Below are 20,213 nucleotides of genomic sequence, written 5' to 3'. Positions count from 1 at the left end.
TAGATACTCGGGATCATCGTCTACCCCCTATTCCACAGCATGGAATACGCTGTCTACTACCTACGCACCTACCAGCACAAGTCTTGACCTATATATCTTGGTGGTGTGTGATGGAAATTCTCGCATTCCTCAGGCTGCGCCCCAACTCTCGCTTGACAATGTGCAATTCAGCAACGATAATGTTGAAATTGAGACTTGCACAAAGTCTACTTATACCTCAACCGTTACTATGGCTTCTAGTTCAACTCCTGTCAATACACCGATAGCTTCAGCTAGCAGCTCAGTAGCCATACCATCGGCCGTGGCCTCTTCCCAAATCCCTTCCAGTACACCTGCTGCGAGTCCATCGCGGGCTGTGCCGTCTTCAAGTGTTTCATCTTTGACACGACAGTTATCTTCAGCACATGCAGTGTCTTCGCTGGCATCGCCATTACATTTGTCATCGACAGTGCTATCTCAGTCCCATGTATCGGCTAGCTCACCCACCAAGACCACGACAGTTCCTACGAGAAAGCCATTGTCTTCAATTTCGAGAATTGCGATGCAGCGCCCATCGTCCACGCCTCTGTCGTCAATGAACTCATTGACTTCGTCTTCCTTGTCAGCTCCCAGCCTGTCGGGTCAAACATCTGTGCCTTCTTTTGTCTTTACTGCTCAGAGTGGAAGCCCCGTCTCTACAAGAACGCCACTGCCTTCTACGTCGGGGATTTCAAGATCGCAGTCACTTGATTCTTCATCATCGGCTCCTACCTCTCCCAAGTCCACATCACTATCTATCAAGGACCCACTACCGTCAACCTCGAGCCATGACACTTCTTCAGTCTACGGTACACCATCGGCCCTAAGTACAATCATCGCCACCACTACTGTCTCAAGCAAAGCCGACGTCAATAATATCTCAGGCCCTTCCTCACTACCCGCTGCCGCAGAATTTCCTAAATCCAGTACCGCAAATACTTTAGGGTCTACCACTGGCACAGTTGGAATCATAGAAAGCTCATCTGGCTCTACTGCGGAGATACAGACCTTACCTACGACTACTCCTTCGACGCCCGGGACACAACCTGCAAACGACTCCGACGCTTCGACCCCGTCATTTACAACATCAACCATCTTCAGCACGCGCACCACCACAATCACAGCTTGCCCCTCAAGTGTGCTAGACTGTCCTGCCTCCTCTAAGACCACCTCCATCACTACCGAAACCATCATTGTATCAACGACCATCTGCCCGGTCACTGCCACAGAAGTCGCGACGACTGCTACTTCAGTCCCTTCCACCGAAGCAGCAGGGAATCTCTTTGTCAGTGAATCTTTGACTGTTTCGCAATATGGAATTACTATAGCATCAAGCCTCCCTTCTGCATCAAATATCACTGATAGCGTCGGCACTGATATTGTGATGTACACAACCTCGACCGTCTTCAGTACCCGCACTGCTACAATCGTAGCTTGTCCTTCAAACGTGCTCGATTGCCCCGCTTCTTCCAAAACCCCTTCCATGACAACAGAGACCATTCTTCTTTCTACTACCATCTGTCCTATTACTGCCACTGCTTCCGTTATGACAGAACAAAGCCCCACCACTGGAGCGATGACCACGGAAAGTCTTCTGACTACCGTCACCAAGACCATCACTGGTTGCCCATCTACTGTGACGGATTGCCCTGCTTCTCAGAAACACACATATACGACTACTGAGACTCTTGTTGCAGGAACTACTGCCTATTCAGTACCCTTAGCTGAAGGTTCTTCGAGTACGGGCAGTTCAGCTGTTTCAACCAAGACTATTACGCTCATCCCCATAAGCAACGTGAGAAACGTCGTCACAGAGAGCGCAGTGGCTGGTCCGAGTGAGCCGACAGCTTTTGCCCCGTCAAACCCATCATCTGTCCATGTTAGCTCTACTGCAAGTGAAACTCCAGCTCTGGCTTCCACCGCGATGAAAGCTTCAACGCCATTGTCATCTGTAGATGTTAATGTCGATCTCGATGCCGACGCTTTAGCCCAAGCCACAGAGTCCCCGTACCTCAAAGCAGCTGATATATCCGATTTTGTCCTCCCAACCACCAGTGCACTGATTCATGATGGACCTGCCGGCTCTACGCCTACTTTCATCCACCTTCTCCCTTCAGTCGCTGGTAGTTCAACTTTGACTTCCCAGAAGAACTCCGCTACGGTTTTATCTACATCCACTCGGACATACAACACCGTTGCCTCCACATCAACTGTTGTATACACTGGTTCCGCGTCTGTTTTGCGCTCGAAGTGGTTGAAGTTTGTTGGTGGTTTTTCCTTGTTCTTTTCGTATAAATTAATTTAGAGTGTCCCAAGCTGCAATAGCTAGAAATTGTAACATAACATCTCAATTGAATTATGTACATACATAACGCTTCGAATGCACTGAAACTACTGATAACCAAACCATCTTACTATTTCGATATCAATTGCATTGAACTCTTCTCATGGAGTATCTTAATTATTTGACCATACTATCTCTGATCCTTGGCTGCATACACCGGGTCGCATTTGGCGAAGGTTCAGGAACTCTATTATACAAGATATTCCACCAATCACAGGTGTCTGTGAAATTTTCAAAGTTATGATAGATGAGAAATGTCCCATCGCAAAGGGAAATCTCGAATGTTTCTACATCGCTACCATGTTCCAGCTCTTTTGTAGTGCCTTGGCACACTACGACGCCAATAAAAGCCCCGCATGGTGATATACATCAGAAGGCTTCTGCTAAAACCATTTCATATATGGTAATCGATATGTTTTCGCCATCAGCACGAGGGGTAGAAGGAGGGTCCAAACAATGCAAAGGAAGACTTGAAAAAAGACCAATAGGAAAACTTACTGAATATGTGCAGCAAGGACATACTTTACAATGTCGGCTGACTATCTAGACGCAATGTAACTTTTGCCCTTTTATATCGGGGCTTATTTAACACTAGTCCAGGTCTCCCCCAAGACTATAGACATTCAAGCCTTCAAAATGAGCTATCAACTGTCATTTTTATTCCTCTCTCCGCGTCTGTATATTGTAATTATCTGTAGTAGCTTGATCGTGAAATCGAATTGGTCACACATCTACATTCACAACTGCTCCGGCAACATGAACTTCTTCCCATTGCTCAGCCCTGCACGATGATCTCCCTTTAAATGGCCACGAAAGAGCCAATCTACCACTGAGCAGGGTCGGCATCGGCAAAAACAGATCCTGACGAGATCTGATCATACCACACCTGGCGCGTGCCCTGTGTCCCCTTCAAAGTTCCATCATCGTGCCAGCCATTCGCATAAAGACCAGCACGGAATTGGAACGCTCGGTCATCTTCAATTGTTGTATTGATGTTATACTCCTCAAGCACCTTAACCCCATCAAACCAAATCTTATAATATCCAGTACCATCCGTCTTCCAGCTAGCCTGAATTTCGACACGGTGCCACACGCCCGCAGAGACGGTAGCCAGGTTAGAGAAAGTTTGAATTTTCTGGGCGCAGATAGTTCCTTGCTTGACGCGTGAGTATAGCTGGTTTCCCACAAGCCACACCATGCTGGATGGCATCCAATCGTCACAGCCGGTGTCGCTAAAGTCGGCGATGAATTGAGCAATGTTGTAGCTTTGGGCTGGCGAGAACTGCCAGTCTTCTTGGAGGCGGAAGGCGAAGCCGTAGAAACCGGTATCGCCACGCTTGTAGACTGAGTTTTTGACAACCTCGGAATGGTAGCGACCGGTGTAGCTGGAGTCGTAGACTTGGGTCATTTTCAACGCGGTTGTACCTTTGTACACTACATTCGTCACTTGCTGGACGGTACCAGAGTGCTCGGCATTGGTGGCGTCCCAGCCTGAGGTTGTTCCCGTGTTACTGAAAGTCTGGGTGGCCTGGGTTGAGATTCCAAGAGCCAGGACCACGGCAATTGATGCGAATTTGCAAAGCATTTTGACTTGCGACAAGAAAATTTCACTGAAGCCTGGGCAATAAAGAAGGATTTTATGGTTCCGAGAACTTTGGATGCTTGGGTTGGCTGCTTTTATAAGACAATTGGTCTATTTGCCTTGCAACATTAGTAGTGAGACCGCCATCTCCTGTCAAGTCATGTTGAGGGGTACCAAGCTAGTCACTTTTCCGGCTTACTCCATGTTCGATGAAGCGAAGGACATAAGTCGGCGGAATAATGACAAAATCTCGAGCATTGATCTCACCATGGCGCCTTCCCGCGGCCATAATGTCTCTATTCGGCAATAGTTGGATTTTGGAATACTCAAGTTGATTTTGCCATTGGATTCACGGCAAATGAAGTCTGCCCCGCTAGCCCCCGCAATCATGCAGTTCATGCAGATGTAGCCAGACTGTAACGAGTTGAAAGGTCCAGCAAGCCTCCACAGAGTGACATCGTGGGATGATGAAAAGCTTACAAGCATATCTTGGCTATCTTGGCTCGCGCGATCTAGCTTCAATAGGGAAATGGGTTGACAGAATTTTGTCACTGCCACTTTTCTCTGAATAATCGAATGAATAACAGATGGGAGCTCGGTCACAAATTCGCACATCTCCCAATCTATCGCATATAAAATGGTAAGCTTCTCAAAGTATACATCTTGTTGAATATGAAAGAGTGATCCGTTGTTTTACGCAAAAATAAAGTGATACGTGAAAGGAATTAGCGAGAACCACGTCGAACAATATATTCTTGCTACAAGTTGGCAAGGACCGTGCTAATAAGCCGATAAAAATAGACATTGGAGCGCGCAGTGCTGAATTTCTGGAGATTGAGAAAGAAACCGGCTTATGTTGAGAAGCGCATCTCAAAGATGGAGGTTCAAGACGCCCCTCGCCTTAGCGACCCTTAGCATCTGTTTTACTAGGGTCACTTTCATTGGTCATTGCCTTTTCTTGAACGGAGAAGCCGAGAATGGTAATCTTTCGATAGTAAATTTAGAACAAGTACGAAGACTTTGCAGCTGCCGCTCAGCTGACTGGCATGGCGATACCATAGGAAGAACCATAGAGCCAATAGTGCATTTTCACGGGATCCGACGGGTCGCAACCTTGCATACAGCTCTAGAGAATTTAGAAAAGTACCTTCTGCCGGTGAATATAAGCATTTGCCGAATAAACACACCACCCGCATCGACAGGATTTTGTAAAATGATGACCCTGATGCAATATGTAAATGAACAGATGGCTTGAGGCAGTCCTATTTAATGTATAGAAATATGACTTTCCGATCGAAACCAGATCAACCGAAGCTATTAGTTAGGTGTGATTTCCAAGTATAACTATGGTAACGCTTCAACCGACACTCTGATCGGACTAGAATCAATCGCAATTTAGAGTCAGTCCGCGAGCAGTCGCTAACAGAAACCAGGTGCTTGTTTGCTTTACTTGAAGAAAAGGATGCTCCAACAATTTACCTGCCGTTTTTCTCACATATGGATGCCAGTCAACCATTCCCTCAACGAGACCCAGTATCAGTTCCTCTCCCCTTCCTCTAGGAACAAGACTGTGTCATCTAATTTATGATTGGGGATCGATTCTTCGCGAAGACAGCGACCTAGTAAGTTTCTTCAGTCTGAGAATAATTCGTTTGAGATAGGAAACCCAGTAATACCGTCATTGTCAACGAATGGTCCGCAGGAGTACTCCGCGGTCCCGCATATTCTGCCGTCTTGTTGTCTGACGGGTTCCGGCCTCGAGTACTCTCGCATATATTGATACCTTTGCCAGATAGCTAATCGGCCCAGAGACAAAGGCGCAGTAATTCTGCTCTGGGACAAGAACGCACGGGACAAACATGCCATCCTGCTGTATACAACTCTTGCAACGATGATCACCTTCGAGACTTTAATTGGCCTTATGGGCCACAAACCATGGTTATTGGAGAGGTAGCCGGAAATCTGTTTCTCAAACCCCCAGCCTTGGGCGAGCCTGCGCTTGTTGGTTTTGTCCTTCCGAGAAACCTAGGCTCTCTCTTTGGTCCCATTTAGAGAAGCCTAGAGAGAAAAGTGCCGGGTCGTTATCAGGTATTCCTGGCTTTGCCTCACGGGAACTCATCACCCGCTGCGCCCAATACAGCCACTGATCTTCCAGTTATCAGGGAAGTAATTCTCGTCACCCGAGTCATCCGAGTCAGCAGAGTTAAAGGTACTCTCACGGCCTTCTACGGTATCGCGGTCCAGTACGTCCTCAACTTTGTGGATTCCAGCCGAGAGTTCACAAGATGTTCAGTCTAAATGGAACCTAGTTCTATAAGTAAACAAGGAGTCCGCTCATCTTGATAGCCGGTATTATATAATTCACGAAGCACTTTGCTTTATACTATTTGTTACATCACTTTGATCATCACAGCTATTAAGATAGAGTTACAAGATGGTCACTTTTGAATTATTCACTTGCAAAATGAGGATGTATTTTGCTCCAACGAATCCGGGTTTAACAGATACTAGGTAGATAATCATTATGTTTGCCTCCTTTGTAATTTATGGCGTTCGATGGAGATGCTCACTATTATTCCTGATTGGGTAAACGAAGCATGTAACACTCGAGAGCCTTCTCGGAATCAACTGTGTATTTTCCCATTCTCGAGGACACAAGGCAAGACTAGTTGCAATCAAACAATGTTACATGTAAGGTGGAGATATATGCTGTTTTCTAGGCCGCTATACGTTCAACACGACGCTGCAGCACCTCGACCAAATCTATCCCGGCCTTGGTAGACTCATCCAGACTCTCCTCCGGCAATTCGAGCAGCTCATTATGCGCCTTGGCCGAGAGGTCATTGTTATCGTCCGGGTAAAACGCCCTTGCGTACAGCAGCTTTCCAAACGCAGCCATGTTGCCCGCTTTCATTTCCGCCAGACCCTCCTCGTATCGCTTCTTAGTATCCTCGTGGGTAATCGTCCAGTCGGCATCGGTGGTACCGGTGACACGCTTGACGCTTTCAAACATGTCGTTTTGGCTGAGCACAAAGCTCTTAAGATACACGCTCTTGTTGAGGAACATCGACAGGGTGAAATTGGTATCTTTTTCATCCACGGGAAGCTCATTGAGGCTTAAGACCTTGGCCACGGCGCGCCCGACCTGCGCCAACGTCGACACCGAGTTCTTGATGTTTCCGTCGTCATAGATTGTCAGAGAACGCTTGTCAAAGTCGAACCCAAAACGCGTCTCCCCGCCCGCCAAGCTGTAGTCGTACCAGAACCCACAGCACACGGTGATCCACTGCATGCCGAGGCTCTCAATTTCGTCCCTATTGGCTTTGGCCTTGGGTCCCAGCATTGTGTCTTCCCCAAGTTTGATGTTTTCAATGTCGGCGCCATATCCATTGGGCATGACGTAGGGAATACCAGCCTTAGCGGCCGCCTGGACAAGCTTGCTGTGGGTATCTCTGGGCGCGGTGGTGGCCATGGTTATGATCAAAATTTGCTGGCCCTTCAGGGCGGCAACAACTGTAGCTTCATCATCGTAGTCGACTGAGGCGACCAAGACGCCCTCGGGGAGTTTTTTACCGCTACTTTTGCGCGAGAGAGCCGTAATTGTGTGTCTTCCAGTCTCTAGAAGGGCGTTGGTAATATGCAATCCAATGGTGCCTCCAGCCTAAGTATGAATCTTAGCTTTGTTGTATGCGTGGTGGTGTTGTTGTTGTTGAGGAATTTACTTACGCCGACAATAGCGACTCTCTCAATGGTATTTTTGAAGTCGACAGACTGATCTTTGGCGTACTTGGGCATGATGGTTGGGCCTATTGTTGGAAATGTGTTAATCGCTGTTATTATGGTTGACTGAGGCGTTCGAGGTATTCAGGCTCGTGAGATAGTGGTAAATGTCTAGCTATTCTCATCTGGAACAGGGAGCGGCCGGTCATTATGCAATTCAGATCCCGTCTCGAGAGCCGTAGTTTTCTGGGGTTCTCTCCACCTCAACGTTGTCATAGCTGATTGTGTTTGAAAAGCTCTGACAAAGAACATGCACATTCTAGACTTATGTCCGACTTAATTCCGTCGGAATCTCAGGCTTGATTTGCTCGGAGATAGTAGCATCAAGAGCGAAGGAGTTACATGGGGCGTAGCCAGCCAAAATAGACCAAAAGCTATTCTATTATACCTAAATGTAGTATAAGCTGCAGATAAAACAATAGAAGTACTAGCTAATACAACACGTCGATAGTGGGGGCTGATGAGCCCGCCGCTCTCCCCCGCACCCGCACGTGGAGGCCTGCTAACACTGCCTGATAGCTTGGCACGGCGGTAGGGGATTAAGTCCGCAGTGACCACACAATAAAGCCGCACAACGTGGATTACTGATTATTCATCTACGAACCGACTGACTGATGGATTTCAAAAACATATCTTAGCCCTCCGGAATGACAGAATAAAAAGTTCCACCAACGAGCACAGCTTGTGCTCACATATACTCTCTTACACCTCGTGCGAGGCTCCATACGCCTACACGCCCTGCACTGTTTACGGATTATGGAAACTTACGAACCTTAATCAACAATTTCAATACTACAGTATCCAGCACTATTGGGCACTCAACTTATTTACCTATCATGGTTTAAATTGTATTAGTAAAGGCGAAAGCTGATAGAGAAGAGCAAATCTTTGATGGCACCAGATTGATTTTCGCTCATGATAGTACTTCGCTATTCACAGAGCCAAGACAACGCTCGCCAAATTTTGACTGGCACAGCCGCAAGCAGCAGCTGGGAATGGTAAATCTTTGGATATATTTCGCCTCAACGTCATTAATGGCCAGGATTTTGGAGCTGGATGCGCAGTTTGGGTCAAACCTGTAGCTCAGCCATTCGAGAGCGAGGTTCTTTGCAAGATCAAGACTGATGATACAATGTTCAAAGCAGAGAGCCACGGCATCGTGGGAGAGAGAATAGCACGCTCAGCCGAGAGGAAGTCGTGGGCAGTCACAGCTCGAACGCTAGGGACCTTTTTTTTTGGTAGAGGTAGTAACGCTAAGCCCAGTACCGCCGATGAGAAAAGCTCAATCAGCCTTGCCAGCTTCCAGTAACTGACCGGCAGCGGTGGTGACTGTGACAGTGGGGTGAGTGGACGTTTCAATCTCGGCTGCGGGTGCAGCACTAATGTTGGTAATGGACGAGACCAGAGGATGGGCTTCCAGAACCGCTTTCAGAGCCCCCTGAGATTGATCCGAAAAACATGGAAATTGTTGGGCAGCAAGTAAAGCAACCGCCAACATATGTTCACTCACTCCATATATTCAGATGCATCGATGAAGTACTGAAGAAATTTACAGATAACGAAGTTTCCAACGTCCAAATTTTCACTTTTGAGGGAAAGAATCTCACTGCCCGTTAATTACTTATTGACCCAGTCAGTGCGACCCAACCCCCTTAAAGGGGTTGGGTCGGCTGTTATAAAATAATACAAATATCTCAGTAGGTTTATGAGTAATTATATCAATATCATCTAAATGAAAGTAAATAGTAGTTTACATTACTGCTCATCGTACAGAAGTTACGATCTTTCTTTCTAAACTCAGGGCACTCGTTAGAAGGTCGTCTCACTACTATCTATATTATAATAAATGTTTATGCCCTTCCTAAGTAGTAGCCTTATGTCTAAAAAGTATAGCTTAGTATTATGTAATCCTGCTCCTTTAGCTCGAGATCAGAGCAATCTAAGAGTAAGAGCTTTAATGATACCCTCTTTACAAACCCTACAGCCTATAAAAGCCATGTCCAGCTCACTACATCTTTCGAGTCGACATCAGTATGCCGGAGTTATAGGAGCATTGAGAAAATGCATGGTATGCTAAAGTGGCTAAAGAAATTGTAGAAGGTAGTTGTCTAGTCAATCATGAATTGTCTTTAGTCGAATCCTTATATATGCTGTTGATGTTTGGAAAGCAGTTTATGCGGGGCTTATCGATTGTTTGAGACCACAATCATGATGTGAACTCATTATGTGAGTGATGCAGAATGGTATGATATTTTGAGATCTCTGAGGAAAAAGGCTCGTTATCTATAGCTATGGAGGAGTGACAAACAACGGATAAGCAAACATGCAAACGCTGCTATGTCCATCAGATTATGCGCCAACAATGATGTTGGTAAACAATATAATGACTGCAGTATGGTCATGAGGCTGATGTTTGTGGGTGGGGTCTTTCTGGCGAATGAAGGAGAGGGGTAGGTTAGGCTCCAGAAGTGAGGCTGTGGGTTGATTAGTGTGAATTTTGGGCGCCACGTCGACCAATTATGCATTTCCCTGGCAAGAACCCCAGACCCATGAGATATCCAAATAGAAGAAACGAGGCCGCCACAGACTCAAGACGAGATAACAAGGTCGCATTTCGTCGTGCCAAGAGGATTTTAGGGGAATCTTCTTGGTCCAATCCATGCATCTGCCTGCAGTTAACAAGGGTGAATCTGTAATGGCGAAAACCCCTCATTGAATCAATTTTCTTCTACCCTTCTTCCATCACTCTTCAAAGCGGTTAATTCTATTTTCTCAAAATGGATAGAAAGCGATGCGCTACCAACCGCACCTAGCCTATCTGGGAAGATCCTTCTCTCCGTCCCTCTAGACTGATGGAATTACCAGACTCAGTTGTCTAAATATTATGACCTATGTAACTGAAGCGGCTCCGCCTCGCCGTTTGCATCCAACGGCGAAAATAACTTGGTACCCTTGTCAAATTGATTCGCCGTGGATGAAGCCACGATTGAAACGCCCCGTGCATGGCGCGTAGCTGACCGTTCTCCTCGCCTGCCTGGAGCTGCGGTATGTGGCTTTGCGAATGTAAAGGGACTTGGGGTTGACAGCTATAGGCCACTCATATGCGCAAGTCGAGTAAGGAAAAGCCAGGGCATCACAAGAACGTGCATGAATGCCTCAATATCATCTTCCTATGCGCAGCTAACCAATATCAATGTGTGTGATCTGTGCCGACACGTATGTTGAGGCATGCAATATGGGCACTTTCTTTTCGCACAATAGCGCTTTCGATGTAGATTACGCTAAGTCAAATCTGCATCGATAGAATCTCAAAATCATACAAACTATCTGGTTTTCCAGTAATCCTTGTGACAAACAGCTGCGAGGCAAATTTGTTTGCTGCGGACGGAAGTGATACTATGGAAAACGCCTAACCAACAACAGCAACCCTGTTCTACTGTTGGTTATTGTCCGGTTATCAAACGTTTGCAAAGTACGATGCAGTGTTACGCCTCTCTTAATAAACAGAATGCCCGTTTGCTGTATCCTATATTACTTTCCATTCTGTACAAAGTCACATCCATCGGGAACTCACTTATTTTTTCAACGATAGTCCTACATCCATACAACTTTTTGAGCTAGAAAGGCACATAGAGCTTCAAATATCACCAGACCTAGATCTTCTACAGTTCGATTTACTTCTATCTCCTTTCACGATGACCCACCACGGATATCGGCGATCTCGGGGTAATATGAGCAACCGAAGAGGATCCAACAGCTCCAGAAAGCACAATGAGCCGGAAAAACCCTGTACTCATTTTCAGCGTGGCAGATGCTACTACGGTGAGAAGTGCAAATTCTCGCACGATGTGAACGAGGCTGCCAAATCCAAATTAAATCCAGCCGCATACCGTCCTACATCCAGTGATCCAGACGCTCAGAATCAATACTTTGACTGGAAGACACTCCTGAGAAGCGGGATATCACATTCTGGATATTATCGAAGGGAGCATGAGGAGCTCGTTCAATTCTGGAACGGTGCTCTTGAAATCCTTGAAAGCGACAGCAGAGAAAATCATCAATTCCTCGCCAAAGATCTTGTGGATGACAAACTTCATGGATTTGACTTCATCCTAGCAACTGCCGATGCAGACAATTCCGAGGAACTGAGACCTATGCCATCATATGATGAGCCATTCCTCAAAGTCATTACCCATATCTCTCTCCTGGATTGTCTTTCTATTGATTCATTTGTTGGCACTCTGTACACATACTTCGGCGGCACGAACGGAGATCGAGCAATAAGATATCTGAGAGGTGTCTGTCTGAACCTGATGAGTCAAGGTGAAGAAAACAACGAGATTGCACCGGTTTTCTCCCTAGATATGATAAAGTTGCTGTTGAATACACTTTACCAGCTCTTGTCAAGGGTTCGAAACGCTCGATTCCATGATGAACTTCCCGCACTGCTCGACCAAGCCCGCAAACTGGGCGCCAAAATGACTGATAAATGCTCGAAAGCTGACCGTGACGGACTTGAAAGCAAAATAGAAGTCATGCAGAGCCTGATAACTAGCGCAAACCGCAGTCTTACTACACCTAGGGCGCATGAGGAGAATCCCCAGAAGACTAGCTCAGTCCTGTCGTCTTTTCCAGTGGAGATGCAAATACCTGGCGGGAGACACGACAACGACCTCGCAGACATATCTCAAATTCAAATCCTTCCTATCCATGGAGAGATTGTCAGCGGCGATTCAGAATATCTGCCCTCTACCAACTTCCACCAGCCTCACTTTCTCGCCGACCATTTGCAAAGATACATAGACTCAACGTTCCGACTCCTGCGCCATGACATATTCGGCTCAGCCAAAGATGTCCTTAGAGATCTGCTGCAGCAGAGCGACTCAACACGGAGTCCTTACCTCTCAGGCAAGGATAGCGGGGCACATCTCTATCTGGCAGCACAGGTCCAGCACATGTTTATCAATGACAGAAGAGAGCTCGAAGCGACAGTATCCTTTTCTACTCCTCCACAACTCCGCAAAAAGTCCCACAAAGAGCAATGCAGATGGTGGCAAGAATCCAGTCGACTTGAGGAAGGAAGTCTAGTCTGCTTCTTAGCGCCTCAAGGAACTCACAGAAGGCTTATCTTCCTCGAGGTCACTGTAAAAAATGCTTCCAAGGATCGAGCGCACCAGAAAAAAAGTAATCTTGTTTCAGATAAATTTCCACCTAGTGTTACGGTCAAGCTTGCGGCATGCCGACAAGAGGAATTGATCTTCCTGGGCCAGCTTTACAGCGAGAAGCTCACCGGTATCCTAGTCGAATTCCATGGATTGATCCCTGCCACATTCGTTCCTATCCTGGAAAACCTTCAGCGAATCCAAGGCGAAGGGGATTTGGCATTCCGAAAATGGATCTTGCCAGCCCGTAAGGGCGACGAAGCTGATTACGACATACCCCCACCGGCATATGCGCGGAAACCGGGATTTATATTTCCCTTGACCTCGATCACGACCCTTACGCCTGATAATGTTGCATTGGACCCAAGAAACCCTGGCTCTATTGACACCTTGAAGCTGCAAACTCAAACCGGTCTCGATTATGGCCAATGTCAGGGACTTATCGCAGCTCTCACACGAGAGTATGCCCTCATCCAAGGCCCACCGGGCACCGGAAAGTCCTATTTGGGTGTTAAAGTTGTTCAGGCTCTGCTTGAAATCAAACGAACGGCAAAGCTAAACCCGATCATTGTGATGTGAGTACTGATTTCATGCCTTCTGGCATACGTACTTACAGTATCTACAGGTGTTATACCAACCATGCCTTGGACCAGTTTTTAAAGCATCTTCTTGATGTAGGTATCCAGAGAATCATACGCATTGGCGGCCGCAGTCAGGCCACCGAACTTGAAGGCAAGAACCTTCGCGTTGTCAGCAAAGATATTGGGAAGACGAGGGTAGAGTCACAAACCCTCGGCATGTCATACAGGAGACTTGAAGACTGTATGGAGCATGCTGGATATGCAATGAAGCCCCTTCACCAGTCTCAGAAAGGCCTGTCTTGGGCCGCTATGGAGCACTTTGTGCGCCGTAAATGGCCTATCATACATGGACAGTTGGAGCAACCAGACCTGGAAGGATTCATAACTGTCACTGATGATAAATTGCTCAACTGGCTTGGAGCCAAGTCGATGAGAATCCCGAAAGATCAGAAAGAGAGTGAAGTTGACAGTGTGCGCTTGGAAGGCCTCACACGCGCTGCTCAGGAAAACATCCACAGTCTCTCAATACCGGAACGCCGGATTCTTGCAATAAGCTGGTTCAAACAGTGGCAGAAAAGCGAAACTGCCTCGCTTTTCGAGGCTCTTGATCACGCTGCAAGCCTTCGCGAGGACATTAATTCAGTCCATGAAGAGGTCAATCGCCGAGCCCTGATTCAAGCAGATGTGATCGGAATCACGACAACATCCCTTGCGCGCCATATCAAGACCCTTCGCCGTATAGGAACAAAAGTTATCATATGCGAGGAAGCAGCTGAGGTGATGGAAGCCCACGTCATCTCAGCTCTTATGCCAGGTGTTGAGCACTTCATTCAGATTGGAGATCATCGACAGCTGCGACCACAGATCCAAAATCATTCACTCAGTCTTGAAACATCCACAGGAAAGGCGTGGCAACTAGACAGAAGTCAGTTTGAGAGACGCGCTGTCGGTGAGCCAGGTCTTAAGCCTGCCCCTATTGCCCAGCTGAATGTACAACGAAGAATGAGACCTGAAATCTCCCAACTCATCAGAAGTGTATATCCCAAACTCAATGATCATGAAAGTGTGACAACTCTACCAAATGTTGTTGGAATGCGGAACAACCTCTTTTGGTTGAATCATCGATATGATGAAGATTCGAGAGATGACGGCAGCCGGGTGAAATCCCATAGCAACCAGTGGGAGGTCGACATGGCTACTGCTCTTGTTCGGCATCTTGTTCGGCAGGGAGAGTATAAGAGCACGGATATTGCCCTTTTGACTCCCTACACCGGGCAGTTGCGGAAGCTCAGGACATCGCTCAGCAGTGATTTCGAGGTTTGTCTTAGCGAGCGAGACCTAGAAACCTTAGCTGCGGATGGGTTCGAGAAGATTGAAGATGAGAATTCTGAGTCAAATAGTCGCAAGGCAATCGAGAAAAAGACGTTGCTCCAGACGCTCCGCCTTGCCACCGTCGACAACTTTCAAGGCGAGGAGGCAAAGGTGATCGTGATCTCCTTAGTTCGCAGCAACTCAAAGCGCAAGGTTGGCTTCCTGCGCACCGAAAATCGCATCAACGTGCTCCTCAGTCGAGCCCAGCACGGCATGTATCTAATTGGAAATGCCGAAACATATCTGAACGTGCCAATGTGGGCCGATGTCCACTCTCAGCTCTCCCGTGCGGATGCAGTCGGCACGGAGTTGGCCCTTTGTTGTCCTCGCCACTCAAACACACCTATTCTTTGTTCTGATCCTCATGACTTTGAAAGAAAGAGTCCCGAGGGTGGGTGTAGTCTTCCATGTACCCGTCGACTGGAACCATGTGGCCATCAATGTCAGGCCAAGTGCCACTCGGCGGTCATGCACGACGGCTTTGCATGCGGAAAGCCTTGCCCACGTGTTCGATCAACCTGCGATCATGAATGTCCTAAGCTATGTGGAGAAGACTGTGGCCTTTGCATGACGAAGATTCACGATGTGGAGCTTCCTTGTGGTCATATCAAGGAGGTTGTCTATTGCCATCAGATGTCCGACTTGAAAGTAATTCAGTGCCACTTCAAGGTCGAAAAAATCGTTTCCAAGTGTGGCCATAAAATCCAGGTTGGCTGTTTCCAGGACGTCACTTCCCCAACCTTCCGTTGCCCTGAGCCATGCACCGAAGTTCTCAGCTGTGGCCATGACTGCAGTGATTGCTGCGGAAACTGTCTCGAGGAAGTCCACGACGGAAGAAGAGTATATACACACGCGAAGTGCACGAAAAGGTGTGACCGTCCACACGGTGTTTGCAACCATCGGTGTGCCAAGAAATGTCATAATGGAGAAAGCTGCGGCTGCTGCGAGGCAAATTGCGAGGCAAGAGCCACTATAATCCATTATTTCGTCATCTTTTGGAAATACTAACAATATCATAGGTCCAATGCTCACACTCAGCATGCGACTTAACCTGTGGAAAGGCGTGTGCGCCATGCATCGAGAGATGCACCTGGTCTTGCATCCACCAAGGTTCCTGCTCAATGCCTTGCGCGGCACCATGTAACCGACTGCCTTGCGATGAGCGATGCCCCAAGATTCTCGAATGCGGCCATCAGTGTCCGAGCCTCTGCGGGGAAGATTGCCCAGAGAATTTATGTCAGAAGTGCGGCGACAAGAGAGATGCTCGTGTTGACTTCCTCGAATTGAAAAACTATTCCGAAATCAATCTCGACGAAACTCCAATCATCGCGCTTGGATGTGGCCACTTCTTTACAAGTGAATCGGTTGATGCACTGGTTGGCCTGAATGAAGTATACACGAGAGATAAAGACGGAAATTTTGAAGGCCTCCGGGATGTCTCTTCTTCTCTTGCCAGTGGCATACCCACGTGCCCGGACTGTAAACAGCCCATTCGCCAGTTTGTGACGAAACGTTACAATCGTGTGGTCAATCGAGCTGTTATGGATGAGACTTGCAAGCGGTTCCTTACCAAGGGTCGCACCGAACTTGAAGGCCTTGAATCGCGTTTGAACAACATCGAACGCAATCTCAACACTAAGGAAGAATTGCTGCTCACTGGAAACCCCAAAACACAACTTAAAGCAGGATACAAAGCCTGTCAGCGCATTGGGACAGAGGCTTTGACTCTCAGCGAAACCATGAAGGCCGAGAATCAGCCGACGAAACGGCTCATGGATGCAATTAAAATCTTCCACAAGCCACTAAAGGATGAAATAGCCTCTGTTGCAGCCCGCCTGCAGGCGATAAATCTGACAACACGAGGACCCGACAACCAAATCACTCTCAGTGCACAGCTAATCAACATCAAAGCCCGAGAAGTCGCGTTTAGCCATATCTTTCATTCTGCAAAACCACAGCTCAGTTTCACCAACCTATCATCAATGTTGACTGAATTGTTGAAGGATTGCCGAGACTTAATAACTCAGGCGGATGAAGAAAGTCTCTACCGCATCGTCATCACGGCAACCATCTCATTCGCCAAGATAGCCCAGCTGGACGCGTGGTATCGCCGTACTCATCCAGGAGAAAAGCACTCAGATCTTCATCTCAAAGAAAGTTACTCATGTCTGGGGAAGCTCGAAGACCGCACTGAAACCACTCGGAATCTCCTCAACACTGCGTTAAACCTATGCGACAGACTAGGGAACTGCTTCGAGCTCCAAGACCAGGTTCAGGAGATGGTCCGCCTCTACGAGGGACCTCGTTATGAGACAGTGACTTTGGAAGAACTGGAATCAATCAAGACGGCCATGGTCAGCGGGCGGAGAGGAATCGCGACTCACTCTGGGCACTGGTACAATTGCGTCAATGGACATCCGGTGAGTAGTTTGCCTCATCTTGAACACTTCCCGATTACCTTAACGATATGTACAAGCAAGCTAAACATTTTCTAGTTTGCTATTGGAGAGTGCGGTATGCCGATGGAGCAAGGTAGATGTCCTGAGTGCGGAGCGCCTATTGGAGGTCGAAATCACACAGCTGTTCAGGGCGTATCTCGAGCGCGGGAGATGGAGTAGATGGAAAACGTATTATTCTTCGACCATACACTCTTGAGAAAAGTCTATCTACATATGAGCAGAACGTGCCGATGTCTACCCCATTACTACAGCTAACTCAATGGAACATGACACCCTGCGCAGATATCACGTACTATCGGTGCGATAATCCCCTTACGTCTGGGTTCTGTAACAAAATAAAAATTGCCTTGTGGGAATAAACGATCATACACGATAAGTCAATTTCTGCAGGCTTTCTCTCAATATATATCCCAATCCATAGATATCTCATACCTACCGGGTTTACTCTGAGGTGTAGGGAGTAAACATCGTTGTTGTTCCGAAGACCTTATCTATATTGTTGATAGCCAAGCCGACGCTCCTTGTTCGCCAGTTTTGTCACAACTCCTATCATTGGCTACTGTTTATGTCCATGTCTTCTGAGTTTTATTCTGAGCTATCAATCTCGAGTTTAACACTGGAAGCTTTCGCTTTGTTCAGTGGCTGTTGACAAACGAACTCAGATCTCGTTGTTTTCTTTTAAAAGGTACAAGGAATTCAACAGAAGTACTGATACCCCGAATCTATCCCGATGTTGTGATAAAGATTTCAATTGAAGAGTGTAGGTGTTAGTAACAGTTGTGGGAGGTAGTGTGAGGTTGCTTTTCCGAGGTTATGTATGTATCACGTTGTCATAGGTACAAGGCTGAACTTCGTTGAACCACAGAATATCATACCATAGTTTGATAGCTTTCATATTGAATCACTGTTGACTGGAGTGGATTAGTATAGGACACCGGCGTCATTGTAACCGAACGTCAGAGCCGAACATGGATAAATATGGCTCGATGAAGAATTGATCCCAGTCCACCTGCCAATCATTACCTGGCACTTCGGTGTTGGTCTCGGGTACCGGCGGTGCCTTCAAGAATTCATAACCCGCCTCGACAACTTCCAGCTGAGCAAGTTCTTTTCGCTTTTTGGCCATTTTAAGTTTGAGTAGGTGCCGCGCCATCGACAATGCCTCACGAGTCAGTCCTGTATCCGCAGCCTTGACAAGGGTTTCCAAGCCCTTGAATGCGGCCCCAATGTGAGCAGAGGCTGCCGGCGTGTCAATGGCCAAAAGGATGTAGGTATACTGGAAGACGCTGCCAATGACGTTCCAGAAGAGAAGGCCCTGGCTAGCTTGCCACTGAGCCGCCTCCACCGCAGCATTGCCGCTATAAATGATGAGCTTAATGATATCATCCGGTATGCGGATCTTGAGTTGGTAAAGGCGTCGATAGAAGCAAAATGCAATGTCCGCCTTAGTCACCATCAGGAACGGATGGGTAAATTGGAGCTCATCCAGGGCCTTGAGACGCCCAAATAGCTCCTTGCTTGGAGTTGGAGGCTGCAACTCGAGCTGAAATGGAGAATTGGGCGACGGAATGATCTGGATCAGTCGTACAAATTGATCAGCAAAGGAACCCGGAATCGAGATGATAGGCTGGCAAGTCACGGCCCGAAATCCTACAGGTGCACGATCGTACTCGTAGGAAAGCATGTTATGCCCAGCCCACGAGATCCAGAAAATTCTCCTCAGCCGGTCTGCATCATACCCCACGACAGCGGCGCCAGAGACAGAAGCTATCTTCTTGATGTTCCCTTCCTCGTGTAGCCCTATCGCTTCACAAAGATGCATTTGCGTGCATGAAGCGATCCAAGCGTTACTGGGGCGGGTCGTTGACCGCAAGTAAAGCACCCTAAGGCCCCACGCGACGATGTGGTCGATGCTATGCCAACGCATAGAGGCCGGATCATCGAGAATGGCTTTTGCGTAATGCACTAGGTCATACTCCCGCGGGTGTTTGTTGGGAGATAGGAACGATCCAAGAGCAGCGGTCCCGGCGGCCACGGCGGCAAACGCGACTGGGCTGCTGCCTGAACTATGGTAATAATCCCGACATCGCTGAGCGTAGATATTTGTGTCTATAATGTCGGCGACAGGGCCCAACACCGAGAAAAATGCACCGGAGAAAAATCCAAGGTCTTCCTCCGAGATCATATTTCCCAAAAAGCAGTGAGCATCGGATGACTCCTCAGGGCGAATGCCAAAGTTGTAAGCGAACGACCGCATCTTTGGAGGGGGGTCAGAACCGAGAGCCACACCCAAGATGTGCGGAAATGCCATAGCTGCGGATGCCCCAGAGTATCTGAACCTCTGCTCGTCGAAGATCCCCGAGGACGCGCTGGCCGCGACAGTGGGACTCTTAGTTGGCGAGCCGTCGCCTGCGCGGCGGTCTCGCTCCATATATGACCTGCTTCCCGAATTGTGGTCTGTGGCAGGCCGACTCGTTAGACGGCTTTCACCGTTGAGAATAGATACGCCGCCGCTCATAACAGCACTAATGGTGCTATCGTCGGCGTACCTGCAGTTGTATCCGTAAGTGGTGCACATGCCACAAGGATACGCGGTGTCGCATTTTCGCTTGCGCTCATGGCAAGGAATGCATGCCTTCCTCGCACGCTTACGCTTAGGGATTGTCGTCGCCATGACTGGCAAGAAGTAATGAGCTTCAAAGCTCACTGCTATGGAGATAGAACTGTCGTGGAGTTGATCTTCTGGCCAGCATCGCAGGGGTTGACACGATTATTGTATATTACATTCTCTGCCAGCCAGCGATAGTGTGCATATAGCGCCAAACATAGGTCATGATGTTTTAGCTACAGCTTACGCTTGAAGCGGCTCTGAAGCGTGGTAATCCTCACAAGACATAACTTACATGGAGCTTAGTA

General features: G+C 47.7%; 6 protein-coding genes across 6 annotated transcripts; 2 read left to right on the top strand and 4 right to left on the bottom strand.

Moving 5' to 3' along the window:
• Nucleotides 1–574: 574 nt before the first annotated feature.
• On the top strand, nt 575–2,323 carry N7529_007829 (uncharacterized protein; the record flags this gene model as incomplete). The annotated part of the gene is made up of 1 exon (XM_057243356.1): nt 575–2,323. The coding sequence occupies one exon, from the start codon at nt 575–577 to the stop codon at nt 2,321–2,323; it is 1,749 nt and encodes a 582-aa protein (XP_057094894.1).
• An 862-nt stretch (nt 2,324–3,185) lies between these two features.
• N7529_007828 (polysaccharide lyase) lies at nt 3,186–3,947 on the bottom strand (the record flags this gene model as incomplete). The annotated part of the gene is made up of 1 exon (XM_057243355.1): nt 3,186–3,947. One exon carries the CDS (start codon nt 3,945–3,947, stop codon nt 3,186–3,188), a length of 762 nt encoding a protein of 253 aa, XP_057094893.1.
• Nucleotides 3,948–6,660: 2,713 nt separating this feature from the next.
• Nucleotides 6,661–7,739, bottom strand: N7529_007827 (aromatic alcohol reductase; the record flags this gene model as incomplete). The annotated part of the gene is made up of 2 exons (XM_057243354.1): nt 6,661–7,605; nt 7,671–7,739. 2 exons carry the CDS (start codon nt 7,737–7,739, stop codon nt 6,661–6,663), a joined length of 1,014 nt encoding a protein of 337 aa, XP_057094892.1.
• A 1,267-nt stretch (nt 7,740–9,006) lies between these two features.
• Nucleotides 9,007–9,222, bottom strand: N7529_007826 (uncharacterized protein; the record flags this gene model as incomplete). Its single annotated transcript, XM_057243353.1, has 1 exon — nt 9,007–9,222. One exon carries the CDS (start codon nt 9,220–9,222, stop codon nt 9,007–9,009), a length of 216 nt encoding a protein of 71 aa, XP_057094891.1.
• A 2,197-nt stretch (nt 9,223–11,419) lies between these two features.
• Nucleotides 11,420–17,456, top strand: N7529_007825 (putative NF-X1 finger and helicase domain protein; the record flags this gene model as incomplete). Its single annotated transcript, XM_057243352.1, has 4 exons — nt 11,420–13,461; nt 13,512–15,825; nt 15,858–17,258; nt 17,334–17,456. 4 exons carry the CDS (start codon nt 11,420–11,422, stop codon nt 17,454–17,456), a joined length of 5,880 nt encoding a protein of 1,959 aa, XP_057094890.1.
• Nucleotides 17,457–18,237: 781 nt separating this feature from the next.
• N7529_007824 (C6 zinc finger domain protein) lies at nt 18,238–19,971 on the bottom strand (the record flags this gene model as incomplete). The annotated part of the gene is made up of 1 exon (XM_057243351.1): nt 18,238–19,971. The coding sequence occupies one exon, from the start codon at nt 19,969–19,971 to the stop codon at nt 18,238–18,240; it is 1,734 nt and encodes a 577-aa protein (XP_057094889.1).
• Nucleotides 19,972–20,213: the final 242 nt, after the last annotated feature.

Source organism: Penicillium soppii (assembly GCF_028829465.1).
Source record: "Penicillium soppii strain IBT 18220 chromosome Unknown utg000006l, whole genome shotgun sequence".
NCBI classification, from domain to species: domain Eukaryota; kingdom Fungi; phylum Ascomycota; class Eurotiomycetes; order Eurotiales; family Aspergillaceae; genus Penicillium; species Penicillium soppii.
This window is presented reverse-complemented; position numbering and strand designations above follow the sequence as displayed.